Raw genomic sequence first — 20,835 nt, 5'->3', positions numbered from 1 at the left:
TGGAGGATCCAGAATGTTAGAAAGACAAGTAGGAGTTTGCCAAAAGAAGTTAAGAAGAAACAAAGAGCTTTCCCACAAAGAAAACAACACTGCCCAAACCTTGACTTTACTTGCTCATTCAACAAATATTTATTAAACACCTACAGTGTACCAGGCAGTGTTCTGAGCCTTTGGGATTTAAGTAAAAAAGGGAAAGGAAAGTGTATTCACTAATACAGATATCTCCTGTTTTTCAAAAGTACAAGTTATGCCATGTTACTTTTGCAAAAGACCTACATTATTACCTGTCTCCACTAAGAAACTGGAAGAGGATTTTTGCTTTAATGAGTTTGTTTTGCAGCAGCCTTATAGAGAGTGTGCACGCCCACAGCAGCCAGGGCAGCATCACCAAACTCCTTCCCAGAACCACACTCAGCATCTCAGCTGGAAGCTGCCATAGCTTTGAACTATGTCTCTGAACTTCTGTGCTTTATCTGTCTATTCTGTGCATCCATTAGCAAGATGTGTCCTGAAGTATCAGAAAAGTCTATGGGGCTCAAAAAGGTGTGGTACTTATTGTAAAACTGTACATAATTAAGTGTTTGGATTGTGGAGAACCGAACATGGAGCATTTATGAGAGTTTTTGTTAGGATTAAGACAGTGCTTCAATGATTGTAGAAAAGTGTGATTTGAATTTGAAAGGGTATGACAAGTTTAGGCCAGGGTTGCAGGATATATTGAGTACCAATAAAGAATTGTATCATAGAAAAATGTGGAATGCTAAGTGATCATGCATACTGCATTATTTCAAGTCTTCCACATCAGCCACTTCCACATGACCGCAGGCAGACATAGAAGGTGTAGATGGTAGTGGCCTTCCTGTCCTGATAGATTCAGAGACAATTATATGTTAATAGATGACCTTTTCCTCCTCTTACTTTGTCTCCTCTTGTACCTCCACCAGCCCAACCTCCAGGGACTCAGCCTAACATACACTATCATCACCACCTCTCAACCTCCCAGCATGCTCACTGTTTTCCAGACTCTGGTAAGTAAAACAACATTGTATGTATATTAATTCTACTTTATGTAGGCTGTGCAATTATTAAACCATTCTTGCTTTTATCTATGTTAATTCTATTTTAGGTACTATGTGTTAGTTTATGATTCAGTAGATCATTTTTTGTTCTGGGAATACTCAAAACTTTTTCCATGTAAATTAGTGATAATTGCTATTTCACTTTACCTCATTTCTGCTTATGAAAGATTTCATAGAAACACTCTAAGTTAATAAAAATGCTGTAGTTACAAATTATTCTGGGCTAGAGAATGAAGGGAATAGGGAAAAGAACCTATTTTAGTATAGTGGACAAAACTTCTGAGAAGTGAAATGGGGGTAGAAAGTGAATGAAGTTCTGGATAAGCTATCATTTGAGCCAAAAGCATTTCAGGCAAAACAACAGCAGATTCAGGTGGGCTTGTTTGTAAAAGAAAGAGCTCTAAAATACAGACTTCAGAGAATGGGAAAAGGGATAGAGAAGAAAACTCTAGAAAATCTCTCAGGGAAAAACAGAAAGACCAGTCATATTAAAACATGGAAAATGGGGCCTCCCCAGGCGCAGCAGTTGAGTGCTGGGTTGCAAAGCTGCCCGCAGCCTCTACAGAGCCGGTTCGATCTCTGGTTGCTCCCAGGCCACGGGAGGAGGGTCCCACATGGCGCGCAGACCTCTCCTGCTGCCCGCCGCTCCCCTCAACAGTGTACTTCGGTCCTTCTGCCTGCTCTGCTCCCCACTCTGGCCCTGGTTCTCTCGCCCTCCCATGCTTCTGATTGTACCCAGTGCTTGTATAAATAAATAAAAATAAATAAATAAATAAATCTTTAAAAAACAAACAAACATGGAAAATGGGAGGCTGTTTAATGCAAAGGAGGACGTGATCAGATGACTATCTCAAAAAATCAAAACCAGCACAAAGGTCACCCCCAATTCATGGCTATTTTAACACTTAACCCACTTAGTTTTCTTTCAACAGTCATTTCTAATATCAGCCTAGAGCATCAGATAAAGTGAAAATGGTGTTATTTAAGTGATTTTTTCCCCTGTGTGTGAATTTACAAAAATGGACGTACAAGTTGTTTTTAAATTTTTCAAAACTTAAAGTTAATGTCATTTTACTTAAAAACATCTTTCAACATTCTTTTCTCATCATTTTCAGTAATATTTTTCAAGTTTATCTTTTATTTAGCATCATGTTCTTTTCCTGGAGATTCTATTCTTTAAAAATATTTTTATTATTGTAAATCTTTTTATTTTATGGTCTCTCTCTGATTTCTTCTGTATTAAGATCTCTTAGTTTCTCAGACAGACCCTTTTCTCTCTGAATTTCTTTTGCTCCACTGGGTTTTTTTCCCACAGTGTTTGGTGAGCCCTGGTTCTCTCCTCTTTCTATGTTTGCGAGTCCGCCCATGCCAGGAATTGTTGATTCTGTGAGAAACAATGTCGAGATTTCTTCGAGTACTGTTCCTCATTTTGCTCTCTCTAGGCTGTCAGCCTGGAGTCATTTTATGTACATTTCTTGAGAACCAACTCTGGGACATAGATCCAGACTCCCAGCTAATTAATGCAATTTGGGATGTGGGGTGCAGCTCTAATGCTTCACTTCCAGCTCGTGAATTTCACCTAGTGATGGAGCTTATTTCTAAATCTGGGGCCATGTGGCACCCTTTTCAGCTCCCTCTCTGCACTTCTACCAAAGTGACTGCTGAATGAATACACTAACATTCAACTCCTCTTTTTCAGTTCTGGTACCTGGAATTTACCTTCTCATTTGCAATCTAAGCTATGGATAGTTTTCCAATTGCTAAATTTTATCTTGGCACATGTTGATGTTTATTATGGGAAGTTTCTGTGTTCGCTCAGTTTGCCATATTACAAATTCACTCAAATTAGTTTCTAAATTGGATTTTTATTTGAAATGTGCGCAGCAGCATAGAGACATTCTGCCTAACCAAATAGTTGCTCATATGTGCAAATCAGTACCAAAACTTAACCAGGTTGCAGCAAATGCTTTCAAAGTCTGTCTTCTCAACAGGGATCATAATTTCTTACTCAACTAGGTTCATGTGAATCATATTAGCTTACCTAGCTCACCTGAATCTGCTGTTGCTTTGCCTGAAATGCTTTTGGCTCAAATGATAGCTTATCCAGAACTTTGCAAAACTATCTGGGTTAATTTTGCAAAAACCTTAAGAACAAAGGGTATAAGAACCCCTCCAAACAGGGGAAGCCACTAATCTCACCTGTGGTGGAGCTGAGGCAGATGAGTTACCAGGTGCCACATAAATGAGGAAGACATATTCAGCTAAATTTTCTAAGAAATTGATGAAACTCCAAATGTGAGTTATTATGAGAATATAAAACCTGGGAATGTCAACACTCATAGGTTTTTCCCCCAAAACTGTTATTAGAGCTCATAGGAAAGAATGAGTGAACAAGAAAACTAGAGGTACAGATCCCTTACAAGTGGGTAAATGGTATAAATAACACAAACAGAAACCAAGAGTGAAGGGTAAAGAGACAGAAAGTAGTCCTAGCTCCAGCATCCTACATTAATCTATTAGAGGTCTCCCTCTCTGGAGAAGAAGCCAGGAACTCTCCCTCCAACACCAAAGGACGAGCATAGCTGGTACAACAGAGTCAGGCTCACTGATGAAATCCCATCCTAGAGGTCCACACCCACACAGGTCCTTCCTGAGACTGAGGCTGGGACCTGCCTGACATCTGAAAACCCCCCAAGATGCCCACTACCATGTTAAGATATCCAGAACAAGACATTCAACGCAGTCTACCTCTAGGGGGAGGAAGAGAGCACAACCACGGGGGTGGGGTGGCTGGAGGGGGAAAAGAGAGAGAGAGAGAGAGAGAGAGAGAGAGAGAGAGAGAACTATCCCAGGTACAAGTGCACAGGGAAACCTGGAAATTGAGAGTGGAGCTCCTCAAATGGTTAAGTTGAAGCTCAATATAAAAGACACTTTGTCTTCTTTATATTGTAAGGTTCTAAAAGCAGAGGCTAGCAAGCATTCGATGTAGATAGTCAGATAGTAAGTGGTTTATGCTCTACAGACCAAAGGATCTCTGTTAGAACTACTCAACTCCACCATTTATAGTTCAAAAGCAGCGATAGACAATAGATAAATGAATAAGCAGGTTGTGCTCTAATACAACTGTTTTTATGGACACTGAAATTGGAATGCATTATAATTTCATGTGTCACAAAATAACCTTGCATTTTCCAACTGTGTAAAAATGTAAAAAAAAAAAAATCTTAGCTCACAGGTTGGATCTGGCTAGGGACTATAGCTTGTGATGCCTGGTTTAAAGCAAAATTAGTAGCAATGAAGTATAGGTTTGTAATATAGATATAACAACAGCACAAATGATGGGCTGGAGCAGCCAGGAGTATATTGCTGTGTATAAATAGCATTTGAAGGAAAGGTCCATGTCAGTATTAGGTTAATAAAGCACTATATGATAGAAGACAGTTGATTAAAGAGCCTTTTTATTTGGAAAATAGGAAATCTCATATTGAAAAACATTCAGAAAAATCTTTTAAGAAAGAAAATGCAGCATACTTCCTTTTAGAGCTCTGAAAATAATGGAGAGCAACCCAAGAGAAGAAAACTTGTTAATACATGTTAGAAATTTCTAAACTCAGAAGGGGAAAAAATTGAAATGGTGCAGGAAATTGGGCATACCTTAATGTGTCTCCATGTACGACTAATCTTGTCTATGGCTAATTTGTTCAACTATGCAGGATAGAGGGTTGCTGGGGCCAAGATCGTGTAATGATTGCTGCACTATTTTATTCAGCTCAGATTGCTAAAACAAAAAGCTGTAGACTAGGTGTCTTCAAAAGACATCTATTTCTCACATTTTCTAGAGGCTGGAAATTCCAAGATCAGGGTGCCAAAAGATTAATTTTCTGGTGATAACCTTCTCTGTGGCTTATAGACATATTACTTCTGCTTGTATCTTCACATGGTGGGGACAGAGTTCTGGCCTCTTCTTATAAAACACAAATTCCTTTGTAAGGGCCCTGCCCTCACAACCTCATCTAAACTTAATTACATTCAACAATCTTCACCTTCAAATACTGTTATCTTGGCTGTTAAGGCTTTGACATCTGAACAGGGAGGGAAGACACACCAACATTCAGTCCATAACATACACTCATGTTAATAATTTGTTATTCTCAGCTATCAGTCGAATGCTAAACTGGTAATACCTGGAAAATGTATGACATCAGTAGAAATGAGTGTGTACATGATCCAAAATACCTGATTTATCCAGAGGCATGTATGTGTCAAATTCAACTAACTAAAATAGATTCAAGTGGCTGAAGTGACACAGGATTTCTCTTTGAGCCATCAAAATAAATATCTCAACATTCATTTAGTAATATGCAGTAGATTTTACTGCATTATTTGTTTTACCTTTCCCATTCCTTTGAAAGACTCTATTTGCTAGACAGCATATGCTATACCAAAAAAGGAAGGATATTATTTCTTTTTTTTTCCTTCAAACCAAATAATAATGTCTTTATTTCTCTCATAATTTTTATGACATGAACATCCTGCATGTCAGCCACAGCCTCTACTTCCAGGTGACTTCTTCATTGGGTCTCAGTTCCCTTTTAAATAACATACCCTTATTCCGGAAGGCAGTTAGCTTTTCATCATTCCTTCTGTCTAGGTAACATCCAAGGACGAACCCCATAGGTACAAGTACATGTACCCAGTGGTCCCGTACCATCTGAAGTAAATTCATTGTGGATGCTGCGGCCTCCGCGCCGGCGACGACCCCGCGACAAGGGCAGCCAGGATATTATTTCTTTATTTTTTGTCTAAAAATAGTCAATAATTAATGGATTTTGGCCTAAAGATTCATTTCAGTTATTTGTAAGTTTTACTTAGGGGGCATATCTCTACCACATTTAAAGATAGACAAGTATAGGATTACTTGGGCCACTGAAATGCATGTATCCAAATCCATACCACCTCAAGTCATGAATTTTAGCAATGATGGGTAAGCAGAGTGTATATAACCCATTAGGACATTTAGAGCTAATTTTGAAGGAAAATGCAGTCACAACTCCCTCTGACTGAAACTCAGATTCTGCTATGTTCCCAATCCCTCTCATTTACACTACTTGAAGCAAAGATTGCAGGGTGGGGTGGGGGGGGGGCTGAAATGAGGAATTACTGTCATATTTGAACTTTCTTATGTGAACTTGTCAAAATTCCATGTCTAAAGTTTTATCTGTGCATTACAGATCACTTGAAAGGTCATCTGAATGTCATAGTCATTATCTCTTGGGCCACTGGAAGAGCATGGGATGAAGATACAGGATTTTGCTAGTACTTTCTCATCCAATTCCATCCATGGGTATTTTGACCTGTAGTACTAAGAAATTAATAACTACTATTAATAATAGCACAACCGTTAGTAAACACCTGCTATTTACTGCTAGACTTTTAAAACACAAAAATTAATCTATACCAACATAAGTGTGCATTACTTTGATAAGCATGCCACCAACTTCTCCCCCTTTTGTATGGAACAGCACACACCCTGGTGTGCCTCCTGCCTGTCTCTCTGATCTTTGAAACCTTTGCAGGCACCTCTGTTTCTGCTCCCCCTTGCAAGTTCATGTTCCTCTGAGTTTGTTAATGATTATAGGCATATGCCCTTGCTCTTCACGATATAACACTGTGATTCAACCCATGGCCTCAAGAGTTATCCAGTTTGAGCTCTAATCCCTTTACTTTGCTTCTTTGTGACTCAGTTCCCACATCTTCAAAATACTAATTGCATTTTCCTCAAAGACTTTTTGTGAGGACTAACTAAAAGGAAACATGAAAAGCACTACTACATGTAGAACATGTAGTAAATGCTCAATAAGTGTGAGCTGTTATAATACTCAAATGGTTATTATAAATTATCTATTTGATGTCTATCTTCCCTCGACTGCAAGCTCTTCCCCTAGCCCTTGACTTGGTAACCCAGCACAAAGTAGATACTCAATCATTTTTCCTTTAAGGACTAAGCAAAGGAAGAATTAAAGAAATGTATCACTATGCAAAGAGAGTGTCCTTATTTTTATATGAAGAATGAAAAAAAAATGTGGAGCAAGTAAGCAATATTTGAAGCCTCCACTGATAGTAAGAGAATTGTGATTCAAATCCATATCTCTAACCCTGAAGCTTATGTACATTTCATTTATTGCACTGAGAAAAATACATGCCTTGGGGAGAAGAGGTGGGAAATAATTATAATTGAGCACTTACTGTGGACCAGACAGTGTTTTAAGCACTTGGGTATGTCTCCTCAGTTCATTTTTATAGCAATCTGAAGAGGTAGAGACTATTATTACATTCAATTTTTATGGATGAAAACTAAAATACAGAGAGAATAGTAATAGACCGATGTTACAAATCTAGGGAGAAGCAGAAAGAGCTAGGATTTGAACCCAGGCATCTGGATCCAGAGGTCACATTCTGACTGCACATTTTTATCTCTCTCTCAGCATCATACACTTTACATTAAGAAACATTAAATAAGAGTCAAAAAGTCACTTTGGTTATATATTTTCCCACTCACTGTTTAGTATACTTTTGAGAGCTACATATCTTACCTTCTTATATTAAAAAGAATATAATCAAACCACTGAACTGCTACATGACCTCTAATCCCTAAACAATTACTGAATCTTAAAGTCCATCTGGAATTTTTCCAATGTGTCTTTCAACTTCTGCCTGCGCATTTGCAGTAATCCAGTAATAGGATGTTCACTCATTCCCAGAGGGTACCCATTCCAATTTTAAGCAAAATAAATGTAGGGGATTTTTTCCTAAGTGTAAGTGTGTTGCCTTCTGTCTTGTGCTCATTTACCTAGTTTTACACAGTGAAACTATCCAATATTTGAAGAAAAACCATTAACTTATTCAGGAAACATTTGGGCACTTAACTTCCAGCTGTCTTAATAGGCCCTGCACAGACAAAGATGGATATAAATGAATTACGTTGTTAGGATGACAACTATGTAAAAAAAAGAACTTCAACCTTATGTAGTGAGCGTAATGGTAGAACTACTTAAAAAAGACACAGAAACATTAATTCAAAAGGGCACCTGCACCCCTATGTTTATAACAACACTATTTACTAAAGCTAGGCTTTGGAAACAACCCAAATGCCCAAAAGTAGGTGACTGGACCAAGAAGTTGTGGTACATATACACAAAGGAATATTACTCAGCAATCAAAAAAGATAAACTCATGCAATTTGCAGCAACATGGATGGAACTGGAAGGGATCATGCTCAGAGAAATAAGCCAGAAAGAAAAAGAAAAATGCTGGATGGTCTTACTCATAGCAGGAATTTAGAAAACCTAAATAAGGGACCAGGAAAAAACCTAATTCTAATAAAGTAAAAATCAGAATCAACAAGCAACTATAAACCAGAGACACACTAGGCAGCGGAGGGAATAGGATGAAAAAAAGGGGGATGGGAATTGTATGGGGACTATAACCAAGATGAAAATGCATACATTGTGCAAAAGTGAAAAATGATGTAAAAATGTATAAAATAAAATAAAAGAAATATTAAAAAAAGGAAAAAAAAAAGTGTTATCGAAGCATCAAGAAAGAAGTGACTTGGGCAAGAGTGGCTTGTCAAATCAGATATGTGTATAGCACTCTTTGTTCTGACCTCCAGGCATCTCCAAATGCTTCCTGCTTCTAGGGACTAAAAAAATATACATTTCCCTGCCTTTTGGAATAGGCTGAAAGTAACAAGCATTATCTTCCTGCCCTCTAGCAATCTTGTTAGGGTATCTGACTTCTAAGCTCAGGGTAGAAGTTCATTACCATTGCTGAGTGGCTACTCCCGGTTAGTTCTATTCTATGCATTTTATAGTTGTTTACATATTTAAAGTCTATATTCATTGTAATTGCTATTTTTATCATTTAACAGATAAGGAACAGAGATTCAAAACAGTCTAGTAAGTTTGGTGTATAGCTTCCAGAAATACTTTTTATCACCTATTTGGAAACCATGCTATTTTTTTCAACAACAATTACTGCTGTTCTTCAGTTTTCCTCAAACATCACTTCCATCCTCCCTCAGCCATATTCCCAAATTCTATTACTTCTATTTAGTAGACTCAGCTTGATTTAATGGGGATTTTTCCCCCATCTAACGTGTCTTATTGCTATTCTGTGATTCCTACTGTTTTATCCTTTTTTATGGTTCAAGATAATTCTTTGATAGAAAAGCAAGCATATTTTGTAATGGAATATCATAGCTATTACCACATTGGACAAGTAAACAAAAATAGCACCAGATGGACTTGAAATAGCTAAAACATTTCTAGTGGAAATTAGAAGCCCCAGTTTTCTGTCCAAGGCAAATAACTACCTGAGTGTAACTACAAAAGAAATTTCACTTCAACATAATTTTTTTCAAGTCAACTTATTTGTGAAGTCCTCAAATTCAGCTAGAACTAAATGAAACTCAATGATAAAAGGGAAAAATAGTAACTTCTCTATCACCTAACCAAAAATAAAACATTGATATAATCAATATGACATTTTAAAGATATTATTCATATTATTCATATTTGCCAATAGAATGTGATTTCAAATTAAAGGTATTTTAACTTTTTTATTTGGGCTTGACTCCATCATTCATCAACTGTGGTTAAAAGAAGTATGTGAGTAGAGGTTATAGCTGTGTGTGTATAGAGGAAATTCTGCAAGGCCTTCATATATATATATTTATATTTATATAAATATATACATTTATATTTATAAATGTAGAAAGCTTTTTCAGTTGTATTCTGCCATTACCCTTCCTAGTTCAGTTAACAAGTAAACATACTGGTGGAGTTCAGCAATGCGATAGGGCATGAGAATTAGTACTAGAACCTCACATTATCTCTTTGCTCTGGTGAGCAGGAGTGAGATACACATACACCAGAGAGGCTGAGTGATAAACTAAGATAGCCACTACTTTTGCATTATTATATTTTGGAAGACTTATTTTTTCTAGAATTAAGAATGACTCCATGCTAGCAAGACTATTCATTCAATTAATCAATCAATCAGCAAATATTGAGTATGTCAACTACATGCCAGGCAATATATCAGGTTCTGCATAAAAAATCCAATGTGATCTCTGACCCGATGAAGACTATTCCTAGACAGATGTAAACACTAAGAAAAGAAATATCTCCAAGAAGTTTGCACCTGCAATACCATCTCTGATACCAGTATACACTTCTCATTTGATGCTCCCTTTTCCTACTAAATAGCTAAGAACTAACTAGTTGTGATGGCCGAAAAAATACCCCAAGGCAACATTCCTTTTGTTATTGACAACAGCACACCTAATACAGCCCAGAGCTTGAAAAGCTCACACCCGAACCTAGAGAGGGCTCTCCAGATTTATTCCTCCTTTCTTAGAAGTCTTAATGTCTCCAGTTCTTTTCAGTCCTAAACTTGTTAATAAAACTCTCATTAAATGTCAAATACCATTTTTTTAAACAGTCAAAAAAGGTAGAGGTCACGCAATTCTGACTGCTGGAAAACGTCCTGTAACCGCATAGTGTAAAAAGAAATGCTCCAATGTGGATTTGAAAAAAGTAAAGGTCAATATTTCTTTTAATGTCTAGTGAGGCCAACAGAAAACAGGAGAAAAGGAAACAAGTACTTAATAATTGTAGACTAAAACATATCTTAGGTGGCAGGGTTTTAGGACATAAGCTATAAAATATATTCAGTCCCTTTCAATTTCCTTCCCCATCACAATCACCAAGACATAGATCCTTAAAACAACGTAAGACCTAGCTTAAGTTTTATTTTTCTTCTTCCTTAATCTCAATTCATGTTTAAAAAAATAACAAAAACAAGAAGTGAGAGAAGAAAGCCCCTCTGGACTATGAAGCACAAGCAATTTTCAGGCATATACAGATTTCATAAAAACTAGTGAACACAGCTGATTAGAAAAGCTAAAGCCTATCCAAGATTTGAATTGGGAGACACATAGAGTAATAAGCTCAGCATGCCTTGAAAAAGGAAGACAGAAAAATGTTTAGTATATCACAAATTATATAAAAAGTGAGGCACTCATGGGATTTTCATTTCCATTCAATTTTTGCACACATAGTTCTTCCCATAAAGTTGAAATACATCAAATAAAAGCTCTTGTTTTTATATTAATTTTTAAAGATATATTTATTTTTATATAAGAGCTGGAGTACAGGCCAGATGTGCAGGAGGGTGAAAGGATTCACCAGAGACAGAGCGGGGAACAGAACATGCAGACTGATGAAATACACTGCTGAGGGGAGCAGGAGAGGTCTGCTGTGCCATGTAGGATTCTCGCCGGCCCACTGGGATCCAACCGGCACTGCAGAGGCTGCAGACAGCTTCACAGCACGGCACTCAACCTGCTGCGCCACTGGGAGGCCCTATATTATTTTTTTTTAAAGATTAATTTTTTTTTTTAAAAAGGGAAAACATTGTTGAAAGTTTTCTCAGCATCTATTGATATTATCATATGGTTTTTATATTTCTTTTTGTTGATGTGTTGGATAACATTGATTGATTTTTGGATGTTGAACCGTCCTTGTGTCCCTGGAATAAATCCTACTTGGTCGTGGTGAATTATCTTATGGATACATTGTTGGATTCTGATAACTAAAATTTTATTGAGGGTTTTTGCATCCATGTTCATTAGAGAGATTGGCCTGTAGTTTTCTTTTTTTGTGTTGTCCTTGTTCGGTTTTGGTATTAGTGTAATGTTGGCTTCATAGAACATGTTTGGTATTATCTCTTTCTTCTCAATTTTTTGAGAGAGTTTGTGAAGGATAGGCACTAATTCGTTTCTTAATGTTTGGTAGAATTCATTTCTAAATCCATCAGGTCCTGGGCTTTTGTTTTGCGGGAGGTTTTTGAAAAGATAAACACATGCAGTTTGCAGCAACATGGATGGAGCTAGAAGGGATCATGCTCAGTGAAGTAAGTCAGAAAGAAAAAGAAAAATACCGGATGGTCTCACTCATAGCAGGAATTTAAAAAACCTAAATAAGGGACCAGGAAAAAGACTAATCAATACAAAGTGAAAATCAAAATCAACAAGCAACTATAAACCAGAGACACACTTTGGCGGGGAGGGACGGGGAGAGGAAGGATTAGAGTCAAAATAAGGGGGGGTGCAATTGTGTGGGGAATATAACCAAAATGAAAATGCATACATTGTGCAAACATGAAAAATGATGTAAGAATTATATAAAATAAAATATTAAAAAAGGGAAAACATCAAAATTTACTTAAGTATTTTATATTGCAACTTACATAGAAGTCAAGAAAACAAGATCTCCATTTACACTTTTGCAACTTATCTAACTTGAATTTAACTGATAGCAAAGGTAGATAATTGAGACATCAACGTTTTATTTTATATAGACATCACAATGCAGATTGTAAGTCACTGATCATGTCATAAAGCCAAGTCTCAAATATCTAAAATTATACCATTTTTAACTACTCCTAGAAATTGTTTTAATTATCCCTTTTTTCTGAGAGCTGGTTTTGTATTATTTCTTTAAAAGCCAAGATTTTTTAAAAAGTCATTCTGCTTAAAAATAAGGTAAAAAGATAAGCAAAAGTGAAATTTTGCAAATTTCTCATGTATCATCTTTTTTGACCTTGAAATGGAATGTGAAGGAGAGTTGGAGGTACTGTACTAAAGAAAGTACCTAAATTGGTCCTCCCTGGTGGCGCAAGGGGTTAAGACTCAATCTATGAAGCTGTCCACAGCCACTGCAGCACGAGTTCGATCCCCAGCCAGGGAGATGCCCACATGGCGCAGCTGACCTCTCCTGTCTTGCCCGCTGCTCCCCTCAGCAGTGTATTTCAGTCAATCTGCCTGTTCTGTTCCCCACTCTGTCTCTGGTGAATCCTCTCATCCTCTGGCACCTCTGGCCTATACCCCAGTTCTTGTATGCATAAATAAATAAATCTTTAAAAAAAAAGAAAGAAAGTACCTAAATCCATGAAAATGTTAATAGAGTGAAGCATTCCTATGTTCTTTTTCTGAAAGTGTTAAGTATCATGAATTTAACCCTGTTTTTTTCCCCTGAGTTTACCTGAAGGTCATTTCTGGTTTTAGAGATTAAAATCTAGGTAAACTAACCTTTGGATGGGGAAGAACTTCTGTGAACATTTTGAATTCTAGGAAAGAAGATTTCACACTAATCTCCTTATCATCATCTTTTCTTTTCCACAAGGGTAAATTACAGGTACGACTTTGTCTCGAGACATCACTGTCTAATACAAAGTATTAGACAGAAAATAAATATATCTCATATTATGAGTGTTTGGATTCAACATGTACATTTAATTTATAGTGACATAAATTACAGTGCTCAATATATCCTTGAAATTTAATTATAATATATGATGTTTTAACCTAGAATAAGAAGCAAAAAACTGATCTATGGAATTTTTTTGGCATATTTACAGTGAAAATTTCTAACCAAGGATGCATACTTAGGGTGTTGTTATTTCTTAGTAATTTTTCTTTTTGATCATTTCTTGGTTATGGACCTATTAAGGGGATGATAGTCACACAGTGCACATGGAGCTGCTTTTATGTATATTCCTCCTTCTATTCAGAATGCCTTTCCTGAGGATCTTATTAATACATCAGAAATTAAATTTTGCTTTCACATTGAGCCTTTTTTTTTTTTTAACTTATACATGCTAACGTGTTTAGTGATGTCAGAGTGCCAGGCCCCTAGCTAACTTCACACATTCCAACTTCTACTAGTCTCCTTTGTGTTCATGTTGTTTTTTTTTTTAATGTATGCATACAAGAACTGGAGTGTAGGCCAGAGGTTCTGGGAGGTTGGGAGAGGACTCAGCAGAGACTGGGAGGGGAGGGTAGCAAAACAGGTGGATCTACTGAAATGCACTGCTAAGGGGAGCAGAGGGTGAGACAGGAGATTTCCACTGTACCATGTGAGTTAGCTTCCTGGCCGAGGATGGAACTCATGCTGCAGTGGCTGGCAATATCTTGATAGTGCTGAGACTTAACCCCTTGCATCACCAGGGAGGCCCATGCTCATCTTTTTTTGTCAACTTCTTTCATGTTCCCAGGATGCATGCTGGAGACCCCCCAAATTTCTGCAGCTGGCTTCCTCACTTTCTTCAGGACTCTTCTCAAATATCATCATCTCAGAGGTCCTTCCTTGATGATCACACTCCCTTACTCTTCTTGATCCAGTCTTATTTCTTCTCACTAAGTAGAATTGTGTATAGATGTGTTCGGTATGTGACTCTTCTGAGCATGTAAACTCTAGTAGACCCTATCTATTTTCTTCATTAGTACTGTCACATTGCCCAAAACAGTGCTTGCCTTAAGGCTGATATTCTATAATAATTAGTTGTTGAATTAATTAATTAATCTTTTTCTTATTATCTTTTCCTCCCACTAAATTCTCAAAGTCCATAAAAGCAACAACTTCCTTTCTGATATTCATGTAACATCTTGTATATAGTAGGTAAAAAGTGGATATTTGTTGTTTGAATGGATTGTGTGTTTGTGTGTGTGTGTGTGTGTGTCTACCAGTTTGCTCAAATTACCATGAAGATTAGAATTATGTCTTTAGCTCACCAATTTGTATATCAATCCTATAGTGATGTCTGTCTTATAGCAGGCACACATTAGGTAAATGAAGAACCTCAAGGACTGGGACCAGAGGGAGCAGGAAGCAAGTCTGGCCCTCACCACCCAGAGGCTTCCACAGGGTTAATCTGAGGTCTCAATGGCAAGAGGAAAGAGTTGGAGATTTGCAGAGTTGTGAAAACCTTAAGTCACTCCTTTCATCTTTTTAGGGCCCAGACTGGTCCTGGGAAAAGCTTGCTTCCCAGACAAACCCAAGAAGCTAGTCCCAACTTCTAAGCACCTTATTTTCATATAGTATGGTTTGAATTCTGAGAGAAATAAATCTTCATTTCAATCCAGGTCTTTGATTTGTTTGCTGAAAATCTTTCTCTTGAAGATTCCATATGAATTACTTTGTGGTGCCAAAGAGCTTTGGACAAGAAGAATTAGATATTAGCATAATAGCTTCCACTAGCTAGCAGCATAACCTCAAGAACATTCGTTATAAAAACTGCGTTCATGATTTTCATTTGAAAAATGAATATATTAGAAAAGAATTAACATTCTCAGATTATGGACTACGTATTCAGGTTTGCTGAGATTCCTGTTGGGAGGCTCCATCAAGCTTCTTCTTTCCTTCCTCTACTTTACCCATTTGTCACAATCCTCCTTGGTGAGCTGTGGTTACTGATCAGAATCCATCCAGTGTACAGGGGGAAAGAACAATGGAGAACTGTAGGCCTAGGACCACCCTGCCATTCTTCCTAGAGCCACAATGCTGTCGGTCCAGGAACTACACTTAGATACCAAATCTCTGTATGTTACCATTGCTTAAGTTACTACAGTCCTTAGTTCACTTACACTAATCTACCTTAACTTTTGACCTTTCCTTTGAGTTGGGGACTAGTCTGAGCAGGCCTTGGGAATACCAAGGTGAATTTAGAAATGGTGCTGTCCTCTACGAGTTCAATTCAATGAAGAGTCAGATGCAACAGAGCACACACAAAAAAATGTTTTGATAGAGCCAACACAAAGGATGACCTCACAGCACAATCCAGGGTGCCAAAAGAACCTAGGAAAGGCGGTGTTCTGGAACATCTTCCAATAGGTGACCAAAAACAGAGTCCTGGTTTGAATTAATCAAAATGTAGACTGTTAAAGCTATACCATGTCAGACTTATCTCATCCAAACCCCAATAAGAGGGGAACCACCCATGCAAAGTAAATATCAGAGTTACAACTAGGAGCCAGATAAGTGTGACTGGGATACCTCTTTAAAACATTTATTTTTGTGTGAAATTTCTCAGATCTCTTTCATCAGTTGAAACATGCAATTAATTCATATTTTAATGAGGAAGAGAGAAAACATTTATATATTGACTGCATACACAGCAATAATGTCAATAACCCATCATTCATAAATTTTAGATTTTGCAGTGAGCTGCTGGTGAATTTATTCAGTTACAACTCACCTCGCTTGCTTATGGATCAACTCACATTGGGAAGAACAGGAATAGTCTGGCTGTGAACAAGAACAAAGTTGAAGAAAATCGCTGCCTGATTGCATTTCCTCTCAATGACTGAGCTAAGCATCTAAGGGCTAGAGTAAAACCCAAAAAGTAAAATATTTTGAGTAGTAGTAGTGTATACGTTTGCTCAAATATGCGATTTTCTTGGAGTTTCTTTCCTCCTTAACCTAGTCGTTTTGCTTAGGATGTTAAAAGACTGTTTTAATAATGAACAATATAAAAGAACATTACACTAAAATAGAAACATTTGCAAAATCCATAATTTCTAATAGCTTGCCATTTGTTTAGCTCCTAGTGGCAATGGATTTATCCTATTTAGTGCAGATGATGATACTGGGTGAAATCATGTGTTATACAATGGATTTCAGAGCTCTTTAACTACTGTTATTAATTTACTGGCTTGCAAATCCACATTTCTCAACATAAAATCAATGCTTTTTTATCTTTCAACTTTTACCCCAAGTAAGGTTGCCATGGGCACCACACATCTGTTCCGGTGCCAACAGATTGCGTTAAAGTCACTCACAATCTCTCCAAATTAAAAACCTCACTGAGTTCTCTGGCATTTTCACTGTACTCGCCTCAGGATGCTCTTTTCCCGTGCCCCACAGTCCAGTTTAATCTGCTAGAAAGAATATTTTTAGAGGTACATCGGACTAAATCATTTTCGTCTGAGCAAACCATTTCCAAATGGCCGCCCAGGGTCCTAAATCCGGCTGCTGCAGACGGGGACAAGCAGGTGCCCTCCGCTGCAGAGTCGTGGCACCGGAGCGCATTCATAACTGGACGTCAGAAACCAGAAAGAAAACCCTAGCACACAGGGACAGGTATAACCCCGCACCGTGCACCAGAGAGGCCCCAATCCAAGCGGGGGGACTCCATTCTTAGGCTTGGGGAGATGCTGGGGAACGGGCGAACGCTGCTTCCCCATTCAAGTCAAAGAGCAGGACGCACAGGGTCGCAGGTCAGAAGTTGCATTTCAACCCAGCCTGCGCTGCGTCCCCGCGCTTTCCGCAGCTCGGGCACCGCGGTGGCACCGGAATAGGGGAGGATGAGACTGACTGGGGCTGGAGAAACTGAGTTGCCACTGCCTTGGAGCTGTCGGTGGCGAGCGCAAACGCGACTCCCGCCGCCTTCCGAGGACGCAGCCGGGGAGAACCTGGATCCTCAGTCACGACGCCGCGCCCGGAGCCCGACAGGGCTGCCCAGCTTGGCGCTGCCCTTTCGGCCGAGGACAGCTCCCCGCCGCGGCAGCCCCGCTGCCGTGCGCCCCGGCACAGGCCACCCCTCCGTGCGCCTTGTCCGCCCCCGGGCGGCTGCCTGGGCACCCGCAGCTGGACCGACCATCGCCCCCCGGGCGCCGGGACAAACTTCATTCTTCTTGGGCCCCCCGGCTCTGGCTACTGCCAGGCGGCTCCTCGCCCGGCTTCCCGGGTCTCCGGCTGCAGGCGCCCTCACCCGGCGCGGCGAGCCTCCTCCTTGCCCCTCTCCAAGCGCGAGTCCCAGGCTCTTAGCGGTCCCCGCGCATCCGCTTCAACAAAGCCGGCGGCCGAGAGGCGACCCGGGGAGCCACTGGGAGTGGCGGCCAGGGCGCCGGAGCCCGGAGAAGGCACCTCTTGGCCCGGCGAGCGCGCCGTGCAGGGGCAGAGCGGACGTGGCGGGCGCAGAAAGGGGAAGAAAGTGTCCTGCTCTCTGCGCGAACGCCTTCTCCGCCCGTCCTCTCTCGCCCTGCTGTCCCTGCCCGAGCGCGCCGGGCTGTCCCGGTGGGAGTTGGCGGGGGCTTCTGCGCGGGCAGGGGGAGCGCAGTGGCCCGGCGGGCGGGCCGCTTCCTTACCTCTGTCCAGAGTGAGCGGCTGGACCACTGTCAATGTCGCCATGTCTGCCGTGGGAGCCGAAGTGACGCTCGGCTTCAGCATCAGCAAGCGCTTGTAGTGAGAAAAAGAGGAGCTTGGGGGCGGGGGTGGAGAGGGAAGAGGAGAGGAGGGGGAGGGGAGAAGGTGGGAAGGTGGTGGTGGTGGAGAGGCGTGGAGAGGAAAGCTTGGGTGGGTTGGCAGCCTGTTGGAGACGCCCCTGTTCCTGGGCGGGCAGACCTTCAGATTCCGCGTGAGGCTGAGCAGGTATCAGGTATCGGGGAGCGACAGCATCTCCAGCCCTGTGAACCGAGGCTCTGCCCTAGAACTTTGCAATGCCACCCCTGCAGCGCTGGATGGGTGTCGCTGGCTGCTCGCTGTCTTTCAACTTTCCATTCAGATAAAACGGCCAGAACACACACAGGTCTGGGGGATGGGGGATCGCAGATGAATTTTCAGATTAGCAGAGATCTTCAGCTCAGTAATCCCATCCCCTTGGTAGAGAACATGCTGTGAGTGTCAGAAATGTTGAGGTTTTAATTACAGTTGCTGTTAATTTCTGTTAAAGTTTTTGGAATGTTGACTTGTAACAGTGTACGATATAACTGACTTAAGACCAGGGTTCCATCTTTGGGTGTCAGCAAAAGGACCTCAGTACATTGCTTAGAAAATAACTTACCTTAAAACTTCTTAAAATAGTTTTAAATAAAATTGCACAAAAAGAACTTTCTATCATTATTTGAAAACATGAACCTAGCTTTTTTTTCCCATAAAGCAGTTATAGGTTGATCTATAAACAGTGATTACTCAGATGCCACTGAATAATTAAATAACATGTGTGCCAAGAATTGAACCGAGTGTAACGGGCCGTGTGGCCTTCTGTAACTTAGGGGTTCAATATATTTCTGCCTTCCTGTAGCCTGTAATCTAGTGGGAAATGATTTTATTAAAAGGGTGACTTTGGGGTCAGTTGATCAAGTTTCAGTAATCAGAATCTTCAACTTCTGGCTGTGACCCCAACAGATAGCTTTCACTCTGGCTCTGCTGTAGTCACTCCTTTACCAGACAATTTTTTAAGGAGCATGGAGGAATTTTGAATATGCTCAATGATGATGACTGTGGGCTCAATATGGGAAATGACAAAGTTGTCTCCATTCATTCACTTCCATGTAACAGAACAGAATTTTTTAAAACTAATAATAAACTCTTAAATGCAGACTTTTTCATAGCAAAATATCTGCACATGTTTTGTCATTGTCTTCTGATTAAAATATGGATGGTTTCTGAAGATCTTTTCCATCCCATGCTCTGACCTGCATTTTTAAACAGCAAGATTTCATTATTGAATAAGCAAGTTGAAGATGATTGACCATATAACAGAACCTAAAGACATAACTAAAATTGTAGTTGAATATGCTTATATTTTCTTGTAGTGTTTTTAAATACATTGATCTTGACATTCAATCCTTACTTATGTACTATTCAGAAATCACATAATCTCTCACTGATCCCCAATTTCTTTATCTGTCAAAGAAGGGAAGGGAATTAATAACCTTCAATCTCACTGACATCCTATAAAATGAGGGAACTGCATTTTCCATCCTGCAATTTCCCTGAGTTTTGTGAGGATCTGGAGAGATGATGAGGTATCTTTTAAAAATAGTAAATTAGGGCCTCCCTGGTAGCACAGGGATTAAAGTCTCAATGCTATCAAGCTATTGCCAGCCAGCCACTGCAGGCATGAGTTCAATCCCTGGCCAGGGAGCTAACCCACATGGCGCAGCAGACCTCTCCTGTCTCGCCCGCTGCTCCCTGAAGCAGTGTATTTCAGTAGATCTGCCTGTTCTGCTCCCCACTCCATCTCTTGTGAATCCTCTCACCCCCCCATTTCTGGCCTACACCCCAGTTCTTGTATGCATAAATAAATAAAATAAATCTTCAAAAATAGTGAATTATATACACATTTATTCATACATAAATATGCATCCACCTGAACTGGTTGGATAGCCCTGTGGTAGTGCTTGGTTTACCTGACATAGCCTCCCTGCAGATTACTCTGTCTACTTTGGGAGACAAGCAATGAACAAGCTATAAGAATTCTATAGAATAAGTCTTTAAACGCCACCGAAAATAAGGGGTGGGGGAAGCAACTATTCTGATTTTCCTTATTCATATCCCCTGAATCAAATAACAGAAATAAGTTCAGGTGTGCACAATAGCAGTTGAAGTTTTCATGAAATATCAAGCTTCATTCAATAATTGAGGATGAAAAGGGCATACCCAATCTCTTGACCACTAATGTTCTCCTAGAAACACTCTGTACTATATATAAATATTTGTGTGGCTTCATTCATATATCTAAAAGTCATCATTGTTTCCATTTCAACACAAATCCCAAACTGTGAGATCCAAGAAGGTTGGCTTGTTATCTTTTTGTTTCCCGATGTATCCCCAGCACCAAACATAGAAGAGCACATTTCTGAACTAACACCTTGAGTCCTCTAACTGAAAATTTGCACTATCACACTCACTTTCTGTTTCTGTAGGGCTTTTATAATGAATAAGAGCGAAAGTAAGAAGCAGCACAAATAACCACATATTCATCAGTTCTTATTTCTAGTAGTGGCAAATTAAATACCTTTAGCTTATGCCTACATGGGTATAGAAAAATGAATGATAAACAATTGTTTCTGTTAAATTCTGGTTTTAAGATGTGTGAATACTACTCTCACTGAAAACATTTGTGAATT

At 39.6% G+C, this 20,835-nt stretch overlaps 2 protein-coding genes across 2 annotated transcripts in view; both read right to left on the bottom strand.

Moving 5' to 3' along the window:
* The window catches only part of LIN7A (lin-7 homolog A, crumbs cell polarity complex component), a gene marked incomplete at its 5' end in the record, with an annotated part of 101,377 nt that extends 83,226 nt beyond the window's left edge, over positions 1 to 18,151 (bottom strand). The window contains one exon of the mRNA XM_084255009.1: positions 18,070 to 18,151. Coding sequence (XP_084111135.1) covers positions 18,070 to 18,151 — 82 coding nt within the window. The remainder of the gene's footprint in view (positions 1 to 18,069) is intronic.
* LOC311184862 (NADH dehydrogenase [ubiquinone] 1 beta subcomplex subunit 1-like) lies at positions 5,632 to 5,805 on the bottom strand (the record flags this gene model as incomplete). The annotated part of the gene is made up of 1 exon (XM_084255100.1): positions 5,632 to 5,805. The coding sequence occupies one exon, from the start codon at positions 5,803 to 5,805 to the stop codon at positions 5,632 to 5,634; it is 174 nt and encodes a 57-aa protein (XP_084111226.1).
* Positions 18,152 to 20,835: the final 2,684 nt, after the last annotated feature.

This window comes from Talpa europaea, assembly GCF_964194135.1.
Source record: "Talpa europaea genome assembly, chromosome: 15".
Taxonomy (NCBI): Eukaryota; Metazoa; Chordata; class Mammalia; order Eulipotyphla; family Talpidae; genus Talpa; species Talpa europaea.
The sequence above is the reverse complement of the archived record's forward strand: the minus strand, read 5'-3'. Positions and strand labels throughout refer to the sequence as shown.